This window comes from Lagenorhynchus albirostris, chromosome 21 (assembly GCF_949774975.1).
Source record: "Lagenorhynchus albirostris chromosome 21, mLagAlb1.1, whole genome shotgun sequence".
NCBI classification, from domain to species: domain Eukaryota; kingdom Metazoa; phylum Chordata; class Mammalia; order Artiodactyla; family Delphinidae; genus Lagenorhynchus; species Lagenorhynchus albirostris.
Window position 1 is genome coordinate 22924999 of NC_083115.1, and position 14848 is coordinate 22939846.

Sequence of the window (14848 nt, forward strand, 5' to 3'; positions counted from 1 at the left end):
TTCCCCTCTTTTTTTTTTCTGCTGCGCCGTGCAGCTTGTGGGATCTTAGTTCCCTGACCAGGGATCGAACCCACGTCCCCTGCACTGGAAGCATGAAGTCTTAACCACTGGACCACCAGGGAAGTCCCAAGAACAGGTCTTAATTCAGTCATCAAATCCATATTTAGCCCAAACTCATTTATTTAGGAGCAAACACTGGCAGCATTAGAGTGGTGGCTGTGTAGCATAGTGGTTAAGCACGTGGGCTCTGCAGGCAGTGCGTTGATTTGAATCCCAGCTCTTCCACCAGTTGCCGTGTCATTGGGTAGGACAGATTGTATTTTCCAAAGATGGCTGCAATGATCTCTCCTGTCCCCCCTGTTCTTCTAGGATGTGGCCATTTCCCCATCAGGAGGTAGGGTTTATATTCCCTCCTCTTAAATGTGAATGCGCCTGTGACCATAGTTGAAGTGATGTTATGGGATATACAAGGCCAGGTCATAGACGGCAGTGCATCTTCCACCTTGCTGGCTAGACCACCCACACTGGAGCTCTGTGCTGCCACGTAAGCATCCAACTGCCCTGAGACCGCCATGCTGTGAGGAAGCCCAAAGACCACATGGGAAGGTCCTGAGACTAAATGGAGGGATGCCTGGCTAGCCCCATGCTGCTTCAGCTCCCTCGTTCTCACAATCCCCACTATCCTAACTCCAGCTACTGTCAGATGAGCAACTGCCTGAGTGACCGCAAACCAGAACTACCCGGCCAAGCCCTTCCTGAATTCCTGACCCACTGAAACCATAAAAAATAATTGTTGCGTTAAGCTATCAAGTACTGGGATGATTTGTTTTGCAGTGATAACCAGAACATTGGGCAAGTTACTTACCTCTCTGTGCCTCAGTCTCCACATCTTTAAAATGGGGATAATAACAGTACCCACACCACGGTGGGCTTTTATGAGTATTAAATGAGGTAAGAACAAAGTTGCCCGGCACACTGTAGCCCTCAATAATATCAGTAATTATCATTTGGGAAATATACATGGTTTATAAATCCTGACCAACCTAATAAACATATTATTTGCCAGTTCTCATATGCCAAGCAGGCTGATACGTTCTGGGTAAGAGCGTATTCTATAAATGAAAAACTACTTCAAGGTGGCTGTGAGTTTTGCATCCTCTCAACGACTGGGGAGAAAACAGAATTTAAAACATGGCTCGACCTGTCACTTGCATGGTATATGTCACCTGAAATGCAGGGGTGCCTGGCAGGGTTGACTTTGGTTACATGTTCCCCTCTGGTAAAACACTCTTCAGAAAGCAGACACAAAAGGCCCAGTGATCACTTTCTCTTTTGTTCTCAGGCACAAGTAAATTGAGTGGAAGGGAAAGTTTCTCATAAATTTGACCTTCGAAGAGAACCTGAATATACTTAAACTACAAATTTCTTTTCTCATGCATGAAAACATGGGATCTCATACTCATTCGGTGAATTGTATGCAGTTCTTTAGTAGCTGTGTCTGAGAATGGCATCGTTGGCTAAAATAAAAGGAAGATGGCGATGGGGCTCACCACAGGATGGCTTGAGGAGCCCTTGGTAGAAATGTTTCAGAACAAATCCACAAGCAAGAGAAAGTGCACATTTCTGTTCGGTATCGTGTTCATTCAGCAATCTCTAATCACTACTGCTGCACCTAACTGCTTCTTGACAATTATAGTCATTACTATTTATTCACTCAACCGTTAAATAACACAACCCATCTCAAGTAGTTTTTTACACTAGGAGTTGGGACACTTTTAGTGCCTTTTCTGGGGTTTTAGGTCAAGAGGTAAGGTGTGTGCTGGGACTACACAGACCCTCCCCATTACAAGAGTAACCTTAACTTTTCCACTTGTTTTGTCCTTGAAAGCACCCCCTCTTTCACTGCAATGCCAATGTGGAAATCACAGCTCAGAATTTTTTTTTTTTTTGGCTGCGTTGGGTCTTTGTTGCTACGCATGGGCTTTCTCTAGTTGTGGTGAATGGGGGCTACTCTTCGTTGCGGTGTGTAGGCTTCTCATTGCAGTGGCTTCTCTTGTTGCAGAGCATGGGCTCTAGGCACACGGGCTTCAGTAGTTGTGATAGGTGGGCTTCAGTAGTTGTGGCTCGCGGGCTCTAGAGCGCAGGGTCAGTAGTTGTGGCGCACGGGTAAGTTCCTCTGTGGCATGTGGGATCTTCCGGGACCAGGGCTCGAACCCGTGTCCCCTGCATTGGCAGGCGGATTCTTTTTTTCTTTCTTTTTTTAGTGATGGATGTTAACTAGATTTATTGTGGTGGTCATTTTGCAATATATACAAATCTTGTATCATTATGTTGTACACCTGAAAACTAATATAATGTTGTATGTCAATTATACCTCCTCAATAAAAAAAATAAAACAGTGGCAATTATACTACCTTACATACTTTTTAAATATTTAAACCTCATAATTATAAAAAAAACAATAATTTGTAAAATCCAGTTTAAGAAGTGAAGATGACAGCCAGCATTTGTGTAGTGCAGAGAAAGCTGCCTATGAATTCACTGCTTTTCAAACTCCAAACCTTGCATATTTCCCACTCGCCATGCAATCTCCAACTAAGAAAATGAAATTAAATGAGAGTGGTTATTGGAATTATTTCATTTATTAACTATTGCAGTTGTTTGTTTAAATTGAATCCCGTCATCCCAGATTCCCTAAAGACCGTTCAAAGACTTTCCAAGAGCAAGTACAAGTTAGAGGCATCTTCTTCTGATGGTTGTAACACCAGCACCTCCACCACAACCAACTCACTGCGCTTCCTGAGAAAGGGTCCTCTTCTAAGAGCCTGATGTGTATCAACTCACTGCCTCCTCACGAGAACCCTATGAGGCACTGTGGTGGACACACTCTAAAGGTGACCCCAGGATCCCCATCTTCTGTGTTCATGCCTTTGTGTCATGACCCCACCCATACCTTTGAGTGAGTGGTGGGTGGGACTTGGGACTTGCGTTTACTCACTACAATACAGCAGAGGGGACATGATAACATGTGTGTGATTACAGTGCCTGGCTTGCTGGAGCCTCTCCCCCACCCCCCGGCTGGCTTTGAGAAAGCAAGTGGCCTTTGGTCACCAGCCAAGAAGAAAATGAGTCCCTTGGTCCTACGACCACAAGGTCACACATTTCGCTAACACCTTCGGTGAGCTTGAGAGTGGATCCTCCCCCAGTCAAGTCTCAGATGAGACCTCAGCCCTGCCAGACCCATTGACTTCAGTCTTGCTGACGACCTGGCTGAGCTGTGCCTGGAATCCTGACCCACGGAAACTGCAGACAATAAATACGTGTTGTTTCAAGCCGCTGTGTGTGTAGTAGCATCGCTCTTCAGCAACAGATAACTAATACAGTGGTGTGGATATCTGCATCCTTGCTTTACAGGGGGAAGGTTAAATAAACAGTTCGCGTTCACGGAGCGAGCAGGAGGCAAGAGGAAAAACCAGAAAGTCTGGGGCCTGGGAGATCAGCGTTAACCACCACGCGTTACTGCCTCTGCTGACATCTTATAGCCCACCTGTCTCACTCCCTCTTCTGAGGGTGGGGACCCCTGTCCTGAAGCCATGGGCCCCGTTAGGGCACCAAATCCAATCCCTTGCAGCCCCGGTGCCAAGGCCGTGGCATGGCATTTGTGCCGGCACAAAGGAGAGAGCAGGGGTAAGGGGCCATGACGTCCCTCCCACGGCCCTGGCAACTGGAAAGGAGCAAAGCTTGGTCGCACACCAAAGGCTCCGACTGCCAGGTGGATTCTTAACCACTGTGCCACCAGGGAAGCCCTACAGCTCAGATTCCTTAACACGTATTGTTAAGAACGGTATCAAGAAAGAGGCTTTTAATATTCTGGGTGGAGTTATTAATGGGCCATGAAAAGAAATGACTGAATGAAAATGAACGTAAAGAATCTTTTTTTTTCAAGTAATGTGAAGACATTTTAAAAAAATTCAATGTAAGAGCCGTGCTTGGAAAGCCTCTTAATAAAAAGAAGTCAAGGATAAAGAATCTAAGACTTTCTGAGGAAAACTGAGTTGAAGTTGCACTTTTAGGATCACAGATATATAAAATTAAGCAAATTGGAAAATTAATTTTATGCCAAAATCAATACCATCCTCATCCTCTTGGTAACACGCAACATTGATTATCCACCGGCTCTTACCTTCAAGAATCAGGGGTCAAACTTTAATACACAGCTCCCCCAAATTCCAAATTTTAAATGCTTTATTTACAAATTTATACCCCTGAGTGGTGCATAATACTGGTAAGGAGTAATACTGAGAATCAAATGGCAACACGGTACTAAGACAGAAGACAGGGTCCTCTCATGAGGGACAGATGACTGTGGCTGGTGCACAGAGGCAGGAAGGGAAAGACTCCGAGTTCCTTCTGGACACTTGTAACCTCAGTGAGTCAACAACTCCTGCAATACTGTGACAGTTTTGTTTTGGGGACCCAGGAAGATCATGATTTCATGTATTTCTGAATTAAGACTTGCAATTTAAAAACAAGTGAATAGAATACATTCACAGTAAAATGAACGACAAGGGAGAATTCCTGGCTGAGAAAGGATTAGGCTATTGAGGGAAAGCGCAGACCTGTTATATGGTGTATTTACACTCACACAAATCACACTGACATCAAGGCTAACAATTTTAAAGTGGACGCCAATGATCCATCCATTCTAACACGCACTGAGTACTCTGTGTTTGACGATGGCCGTGTTAACACATGAGGCCTTTATTACATAAGCACGGCATGAGATGGACCTTTGAATTTTTCAAACATCAGGTTACATCCCCTTAGTGAGTCATGAAATCAATTCAGCAGGTTAAACCAGGAATATTTTTGTAGGATATAAAATATAAGAGCATATAGAAAGTATTATTTCATGAAATTTTTGTTTACAGTTCCTCTTGTGTATTTAATTTTTATCATTCTCATACCAAGTCTATGGGATAGTATTATCATCATCCACATCTTACAGGTAAGAACAGAGACAAACAAAGGGCAACATGAACAGTCACCGGGGCTGGGATTTGGCCCTAGACAATCCGACAAACTCCTGTGGCCTCCACCTGTAAAGCTGTGATAACAGGGAATTCACGTCCTCCCAGCCCGTCACCGCCCCAGTCTCCCCGCAGATGCGCCGCGCCGGCTCTAGAAGGCGGCTCTATTTCCAGTCCTACGCGCCCCACCATCCCTCTGCAACCGTGTTCTTAGTAAAAGCTGCTCCACGAAGCTGAAATCAAACAAGCGCAAAATGAATAAAAGATACAGACAAGCATGTCTGGAAGAGAACATATTTATTCGCATTATTCTTTTCCTTTTTGAAACTCCTACACTTTTAAACAATAAAAATCTCTGGGAAATGGGGTAGTTTTAAATTAAGATATTTTAACAAAGAGGATTTTCACAATATGATTTTTATTTACATGAATTTTCAGAAGTTTTAAATAGTTCTTTTCAAATCGCACAACATCACTAAAATCTCTTATTTAGACCTTGCACCTTTCTCAAAAACTTATAGTTTAGGGAATTATGCTTAGAATCTTGTTAACATACTCATAAATACAAACCTGCTTCATAAATGATCCGCCTTTTGGCTGCAAGCTGAACCTATCTGACACGTTTTGATGGTAAGCAAAGACATTTTTTAGACATCTTAAATTGCTCTGATTAAAACTTTCTGGAAGTTTTAATCAGTCACGTGGCTGCTTTCCGGTTCCTGTGGATGTATCCTGAGCACAGACCAGATTCACGAGGATGGATTTACCGCTGGTTTAGCCAACTCTGAGAGAGATACTCAGGGATTCAGAACTTTCCTGGGGCAGACACTGGCGCGTGTTCCCCTTGTCCAGTCATATTTCAGATGCTTATCTTTCCTCGGCCACTGCATGTGCAAATCCCTTACCTTGAAAAGACGTTACTACCCATAAAATGACTTTCAACAGTAACAAAGGACTGACATCCTTTCACGTCACACTGACAGAGTTCAAATATTTATTAGTGAAAACTGTAAGAGAGGATAGATTTTCCTAATATTTTAAGCATGAGTTCCTCTGAAGAGTTGCTATAACATCCATTAACAAACAGCAAAGATTAACTTGCACCACGATCAAGCTACAGTTCACCATGGAAAACACATACGTTTCTGTCCGGCATCTCCGTAAGAACAGCCGAGGCCCGTCCTGAACATCACGCGGCAGCAATGGAGGCGTCGTCCATGAGTCTGCCCTGGGGCTGCCGAGTGGAAAACAAAACGGGTTTACAAAATGATAATGGCAACAGTAGCGCTATTAATTGAAGAGATTTTGAAGTTCTTGCAACTGTTTCACGAAAACAGAATAGACGTGTGCAAGTACCCAAACAAAATGTGTTGCTTTCCTCCTTTCCCCCCACCCTCTTTCTTCACGTGAGCCGGGGATGGTGACGGCACAGCCTCCGTGCTGCCACACTCCCTCTGTGCCCAGTGGCAGACATCACCAGCCGATCACACCCACCCGCGGAATCTACCTCGTCACTACTTTTCTCTTAACCCGGTGTTCTGGCAGCTACCACCAATCTATCAATGCACCGCGCGTGAAAGGGAACCTGGCCACCATTCCTGCTCAAGCGGTAACGCTCTATCCTCTCTCTCCCTTGCTCGGCCTGTGTCCCGAGCTTTAAGCCGGCCACAAACCTGAGCTGACAGCAAGCTCTTTGGGATTCAAGGTTTCCCAGTCTCCTGTTTGAGAAAAAGTGATTCACAATGAACTCTAGGGTATTAACAACGAAGATTGCAAGGACTGAAGCAGCAGATAAAAACAAAATTTCCCTTTCTCGAAGTTCAGTGATTGAAAAAATTTAAAACATCACATCAGAAGAAGAAAAACTGAGAGTGATTAAAAGGTATCATGACTGTTTTTAGGGTAAAATTTCTGACAGGTCAGCAACACCCCAGAGAGTCATCGAGTAGCTAAAAGAATGAAATTCTTGCAAATGACTACTTTACTGCTGTACGTTAGCAGACCTCTGTGGGAAAAGCATGAGACGGTGTCTGGGACATGAACTAGATTAGCATTGCAACCTCAGCACCACAGCCCACTGCTGTGTTTCAAGCAGCTGATTCCTGTGGGTTCCCTGGAGCAGCGAAGGGGGCGCCCCGCTCTGATCTGTTGCTGGGCAGCTTTATGTACGTATGTACGTATGTACGCATGTGTGCGTGTGTGTGTGAGTCAACAGGCATCTGAATGGGATGAACGAAAGAACAGGTCGCTGGTCTTTCATACTTCATGTAATTTGTAGGACTCATGGAGGACGTTTAGCTTTAGAAACAGAATAAATGGCTCCACCAGGTCAAATCCTTAACGAACACAGCTTTACAAACAGGGACAGAGAACAATGAATCTGTTTTCTTATCATGCAATAAGAAAACAAATCTATTTTGCGAAGGAAGAAAAATATGGATCCAAGCTTGCTCTAGGCGGCACTGTCCAACAAGACTCTCTGTGAAGAGGAAATGCTCCACATCAGTGCTGTTAGCTGCACGCCTACTGAGCGCTTGAGATACGGCTAGTGCAACTGGTAACTAAGCTTTAAATTAAGTTTTAATTAATTTGAATCTCAATAGGCACATGTGCTCATGGCTACCATACTGGAATAGCACAGGTCTAAAGTTTAATAAAGGTATGACGGGATGTAAAATTTTAGTCAGTGATTGTTCATGAAGTGGAAAAAGGGTAATCCTCATTCACTGCCCTTTGTGTGACAGGTAAAACAATTTTAATTATTGAGTTTTCCCAGATGATAAAGGAGCTGGCTCTGAATAATGCAGTCAATGATTTCAGCAGCAGTCAAGTTACTAGAAGATGGTTCTTAAATTTAGAGAAAAGGTCATGGCAGTTAGAAAAGGGTGTGCTGATTAGGTTAGAACTTATGAATGTTTACTTTTCTGGAACCTTTCCTTATGGACTTAAAACACCACCACCCAGAAGAGGTTTACTGTGAAAGAAAATAGAAGACGGAACTAGATTTATCTGGGATTAGTTTGGGTGTTCTGAGCACTTCAGGGAAAGGAATGAAAGAGATTAATTGATGGGAACAAAATGCTGGTTCCTCAACATGACCAACTCTCACATCTCAAACAAGCTCTGTTTGTTCGGCTAGAATACGATCAGGTCTGTACATCGATAAATACTTTCAGGCTGATGAAAGCCATACTTCTGAGTTTAGGAAGAGCAAACTTTGGAGGGTCAAACAGCTAAAAGGACATCAGAGACCACCCATCCCACCGCCACTCCCCAACCCAGTCATGACTTCTCCCCTGCAGGGTAACCTCAGACATGACAGTGAGGAACAGCAAGGGAAATGGCTTTAGAGTATGATGAGGTGGAAATGTTAAAAAAAGCCACTGCTGTGTGCAGGCGGGCGGTATATGGGAAATCTCTGTACCTCCCTCTCAATTTTGCTGTGAACCTGAAACTGCTCTAAAAAAAATAAAGTCTTAAAAAAACAAAAAGGCCACTGTTTAAACACAGGAGATCCAAAATTATGAGATTTAAAAAATGATAATTTAAAAGTATGGTATAAAAGGGAACCCTTTTGCACTCTTGGTGGGAATGTAAATTGATACAGCCACTATGGAGAACAGTATGGAGGTTCCTTAAAAAACTAAAAATAGAGCTACCATACGACCCAGCAATCCCACTACTCGGCATATACCCTGAGAAAACCATCATTCAAAAAGAGTTATGTGCCACGATGTTCATTGCAGCTCTGTTTACAATAGCCAGGACATGGAAACAACCTAAGTGTCCATCGACAGACGAATGGATAAAGATGTGGCACATATATACAATGGAATATTACTCAGCCATAAAAAGAAACGAAATTGAGTTATTTGTAGTGAGGTGGATGGACCTAGAGACTGTCATACAGAGTGAAGTAAGTCAGAAAGAGAAAAACAAATACCGTATGCTAACACATATATATGGAATCTAAAAAAAAAAAGGTTCTGAAGAAACTAGGGGCAGGACAGGAATAAAGACGCAGACGTAGAGAATGGACTTGAGGACATGGGGAGGGGGAAGGGTAAGCTGGGACGAAGTGAGAGAGTGGCATGGACTTATATACACTACCAAATGTAAAACAGATAGCTAGTGGGAAGCAGCCGCATAGCACAGGGAGATCAGCTCGGTGCTCTGTGTCCACCTAGAGGGGTGGGATAGGGAGGGTGGGAGGGAGACACAAGAGAGAGGGGATATGTGGATATACGTATATGTATAGCTGATTCACTTTGTTGTAAAGCAGAAACTAACACACCATTGTAAAATAATTATACTCCAATAAAGATGTTAAAAAAATAAAAAAATAAAAGTTTGGTATAGAATAGAAGCTTAGAGGGTTAATAAAAATGATTTGTTTTGCAGATGCAAAAGAAAAACACAACAAAACTGTGTAAGTCTAGAAAGGTAACAGGTGGGATGATTATGACACATACATGAACACAGGCTAACTTACAATTTACCAAATCCTAGATTATATAAACAAGGCTTCCCCAAAGCCTGACAGATATAAAAACGGAAATTGTAACTTGTCATCCAAAAAGGGGGTATAAACTTAAAAAGAGAACATACAAGGGACTTCCCTGGTGGCACAGTGGTTAAGAACCCACCTGCCAATGCAGGGGACACGGGTGCAAGCCCTGGTCTGGGAAGATCCCACGTGCACGGAGCAACTAAGCCCATGCGCCACAACTACTGAGTCTGCGCTCTAGAGCCAGCGAGCCACAACTACTGAGAACGCATGCCACACTACTGAAGCCCACACGCCTAGAGCCCGTGCTCCACAACAAGAGAAGCCACCACAATGAGAAGCCCACGCACTGCAACGAAGAGTAGCCCCCGCTGGCCACAACTAGAGAAAGCCCGCACACAGCGGCGAAGACCCAGTGCAGCCAAAAATAAAAAAACAAAACAAAACAAAAAATAGTGTGATCCTCTATCAATTATTTAAAAAAAAACACAACAACAACAACAATAAAAAAAGAGAACACACAGGATTCATATATATTCATGTATCTCTGGTTACCAAGGGAAACCAGAACTATCTGGAGAAACAGCCTTAATTTAGGCATCAAGAGTGGCTTAACCCGAGGCAAAGCGATGACAATCCTACAGGGTCCTTTACTGAAGGAACCTGGAAATCGTATCACTGTTAAAAAATCAAAATATTAAACCAGAGTATAGTTTCTGACTGGTGATCGTTTTCAGAAAAGACCCAAATCCAGTAGTATTACATAGTTAGAATCAGAAAAGTTCAGGGACTGTATTCAGAAAGTTAATCCATTTTGATTAAAAAATAGTTACAAATTAACTACAATTTTAAAACATACTTTTAAAAAGTAAACAAAAAATTAAAATAAAGAAATTAAAAAAAGAAAAACAAAAACAGAAATACACTTTACTAAACGCCAAAGAAAAACCATGTTTAAGGATGCCAGAAAGATAAACCTTTACCCAAGGGAATAAAAATCTTTGAAATTACATCTAGAAATATCTATAAAATAGAAATCTAAAAAAAATCTATAAAATAATAACTTTACAGAAATGAATAGCAATATTGCCAAATTTATACAGTAACAGTCAAAGTCCTATCCTGCTAGTCTCCAAATACTTAGTGAAGTTTACATGAAAAGACATCTTCTTTTGTTTGTTTTCAAGACAGTGAATTTAAAAAGCAGAAAATGTCTAAGCCTCACCTTTACAAAAATCCTGGTGGGTATAAAACGCCTGAGCAGTTGATTTGTGAAGTTGGGGAACCTGAGCAAGTTGATGTTGAGAGACGGTAGCTGCTGATACCCGGCCATCAGAGGGTAGAAATTATATAACATTTCCTGTTCGGTGCCAGGGAGGATACGTAATCGAATCTAAATCACAAAAGTTATAGAGAAAGATGATCAAATATAGATATCAAATACACTTGTGACATCTATACAACGTTACCCATACATTACTAGCAAATGATAGGACACCTAAATCTTTCTGGTGAAATATTCACACGCTCTCCTATCCCTTCTTCCAGACAGATACCAAAATATACAGCGAATTAATGAGGTCAGGATCATGCAGTTAACAAACATAACAAAAACATGTGCATGATTTCTCAGTTTCTACCAACATCTAAAAGGCAACCTGTACCTGCTTAACAATGGGACCACAGGGTGGATCAGCATTTCCTGTGCCTTAGACCAGGCAGGCTTTATAGGCACAGGGCGCTATGGGATAACGTGCGGAAAAGCATCTTTGTAAACATTATGTCAACATGAGACAAACAGATTGTTTTCTGTGTTTTGTGTTAGGGACTCTACCTTTGAGGTAACGTAAGTAACTTCAGGGGAAGAAAAGATGTTTGTACTTTAGGAAAGAACACCAACAGGTAAGGTTTTTGGTATCTTACATTATCTAATTATTTTTAAGTCAATATGTGAAAGAGATCAAAACAATCAAGAAAAGCTTACTCATTTGCAAATGAGTACATATAGGTGCGTGTTGCGTCAGAGATAATACATGTGTGTGTGTAACCAACATATTACAGCTAATATTATATTTGGTATACACTATAAATTTAAATTACTGTACAGATTTACAGTATACTTCATGTGTAATTCTACTTTCATTTAACTGCAAACACAGCACTCAGGACATGCCCAGCCATGGCATGGCTGGTGAGTCAGGGTGGATGCTACTAGGTGTTAAGACAAGCTTGTGCTCTAATTACATCCTTATCTTACTGACCACTGAGGTGTGTCCCTGTTGCCACTCTTTTTTGTTTTGTTTTTGTTTTTGTTTTTGTTTTGGCCACACTGCACAGCTTGCAGGACTTCAGTTCCCTGACCAGGGATTGAGCCCAGGCCCTGGCAGAAAGCCCAGAATCCTAACCACTAGGCCACCAGGGAGCTCCCCTTTGTGGCCACTTTGAAGAGGAGGACAGTATTCTCACTGCAACATGGTTTTGCCTGAGAGTGTACGTCCCACTCAAAAATCTGATGAACTTTTCTACCCCTGATTTGAATAGATGAATCAAAACATCTTAATCACTTATTTTTGTTTTTTTTTTTTTTGCTGTACGCGGGCCTCTCACCGTCGTGGCCTCTCCCGTTGCGGAGCACAGGCTCCGGACGCGCAGGCTCAGCGGCCATGGCTCACGGGCCCAGCCGCTCCGCGGCATGTGGGATCCTCCCGGACCGGGGCACGAACCCGTGTCCCCTGCATCAGCAGGCAGACTCCCAACCACTGCGCCACCAGGGAAGCCCTTAATCACTTATTTTTATGTATAGATACAAAATTGTGCCTACACGAAACAAAGATAAGTAAATTCTATGCAAGATCAAAATCTCTTAAAAACTGTACTGATAGTTCAGAAGGGAATTAAGCTTTGATCTGTGTGGTCATGCCTCAAGGCCTCAAATTAAAAGACACACACACACACAAACTCATTAGTAATAAAAGGGATATTTTTAAAATTTCAGGAATTCTATTGTAGTCCAAGAATTTGTGAACTCCTGTTTTATACGGAGAAAGAACCTATATGTGTGATCTCAAAGCAAAAAGGGTTGCCCATTTAACTCAGTTCTATAGCAAGTTGTAATTAACCTTCAAAAGTGACTGAAGATTCCCCACTATCAAAACAACAGGGACCACAGTCAGCCTTATCAATTCATTTGTACACAAAATGTACAGCTTTCCACTTCCTGGCCATACTTTTGTGTCTTCATAAACAACCCAAAGAGATATGACCTGTACCTGTTTAAGACCTGAGAACATGAAGGCGTCACTGGGCTCCACAGAAATCTCCACATCTTGAACTAAGTCAGTCTTATTCTGGAGGTGATACTTGACTGGTAACGACTCTCTAACACGCCCGAATGATGGCAGATCTGCAGAGAAAGATGACACATTACTCTTGGTTTAAAAAAAAAAAAAAGCTCACCATTTATGGGTTCTTTTTTTTTTTTTGCGGTACGTGGGCCTCTCAATAAAATAAATATTCTTACTGGATTTTTTTGATCAAATAAAATGTGAGTGCCGTTACCTGCGTTCACATGGAGAGGGATATTTTCTACAATCACGTGTGGCAGAGTGATGACAGTGCTGATGACAGGGATGTCGTCCATGGCTGAAGTCCTACAGCAGAAAAAGGTACCTTTTAAATCCACATTTCATGTGAGAAGTTAATAAATCAAAACCAGGGAACACGTATATTCACCAACTAATTACGAAGGAAATATAAATTATCCCTTTTCTAAAAGTTCATTAATGGAAGGAGTTTTGTGAAGAGCTTTTACCATCCCATTTTTGTTTTGAGGATTTCCGATTAACAAATGCTGTAACTCAAGGCTGCTGTTTGGTCCCAGTGATGAAGTAAGGAGTTGCGTCGGAATGTAAGTCAACTGCACCACGAGCACGCCACGTAACGTAGTGTTCTGGCAGCAAAGTGTTCTCAATGTCAGCAGCAGTGCGGTGTTTTACATTACGACACAAACACCTTCTCACACCAAGGACCATCTCCAGACGAGCACCAGACCACTGGACATGCCCTGCTGAAACTGCACTGTGGGCACACAGGAGAAACTGAAGACTAAAAACATTTTACTATCAGTAGACACAGTGGCATTCCAATATTCCTGAGATAAAGTGAGTTACATTATGAGACTGTCAGATATTTTCCCCTGTAGTACAGTCAGGGTGGGAACTCCAGGGGCAGCTGGCAACTATCTGACTGCTGAGCATGTACGTAGAGGTGGAACAGCTGTGACACTATTACAGTAGTGCCAACCACTGACGGGCAAAAGCACCCAACCTCTCACCATTAAGAAATACATGTCTTTTTTTTTTTTGCGGTACGCGGGCCTCTCACTGTTGTGGCCTCTCCCGTTGCGGAGCACAGGCTCTGGATGCGCAGGCTCAGCGGCCATGGCTCACGGACCCAGCCGCTCCGCGGCATGTGGGATCCTCCCGGATCGGGGCACAAACCCGTGTCCTCTGCATCGGCAGGCGGACTCTCAACCACTGCACCACCAGGGAAGCCCCAATGTCTTTATAATAACACAGCAGAGTAATTAAGCAGCACCTTCAAAATGCTGTTTTAATTCCTATAAACATGTGAATTAAACTAAACATCAATATGGTAAATTCAAGGGGGGGGGAAGAAAGACAAGTCAATTTTTTAAAAATAAAATTACCTATTTTTCCTTTCTCATTTTTATTATCTTAATTACTGTTTCAAAACTTATAAAATAATTGAGCCATGCCAAGAAAATAACACATGAAATACCATGCATCTACCTCCTGGCCTAAGAGAACATAAGAACATAGCTGAATCTTCCTGTGTACCCCTTCCCACTTGCATCCCCCCAACCTCCACTCTAGAAGTAACTACTAGCCTGAATTTGGCTTCTATCATTCCTATGTGTTTCTTTATGCTTTTCCAAATTATACGTATAGCCCTAAGAAACATGTTTTACATGTTTTCTAATACTATATATATGCAATTTGTTCATATTCTGCAGTTGCTTTGTTTCATTTAGTATTAATAGGCTGATAGGTGTAGCTCTGGTTCCCTCATTTTCACTGCTATATAATATTCCACTGTACGAATGTGCCACAATTTATCCAATTTCCTGTTGGTGGACATTTATTTCTAACTTTTAACTATCATAAGTAGTGCCGCTATGAACATTCTCAGACATGTCCCCTTTGTGTATGTTTTTGAATCTTTTCTAGGACTGCAGGGTATAGCCATCAGCTTTATCTGGTACTGCCAAATATATTTCCAGAGCAATTGT

At 42.3% G+C, this 14848-nt stretch overlaps 1 protein-coding gene across 1 annotated transcript in view; it reads right to left on the minus strand.

Annotated features, from left to right (window-relative positions):
* Positions 1-5310: 5310 nt before the first annotated feature.
* TRAPPC11 (trafficking protein particle complex subunit 11) overlaps positions 5311-14848 on the minus strand; it is a 40705-nt gene continuing 31167 nt past the window's right edge. Inside the window, exons 27-30 of the mRNA XM_060136424.1 lie at positions 13096-13187; positions 12807-12940; positions 10763-10930; positions 5311-6264 (exon numbers count right to left, since the gene is read on the minus strand). Of these exons, the coding sequence (XP_059992407.1) occupies positions 6220-6264; positions 10763-10930; positions 12807-12940; positions 13096-13187 (439 nt within the window). The 3' untranslated portion in view covers positions 5311-6219. The remainder of the gene's footprint in view (positions 6265-10762; positions 10931-12806; positions 12941-13095; positions 13188-14848) is intronic.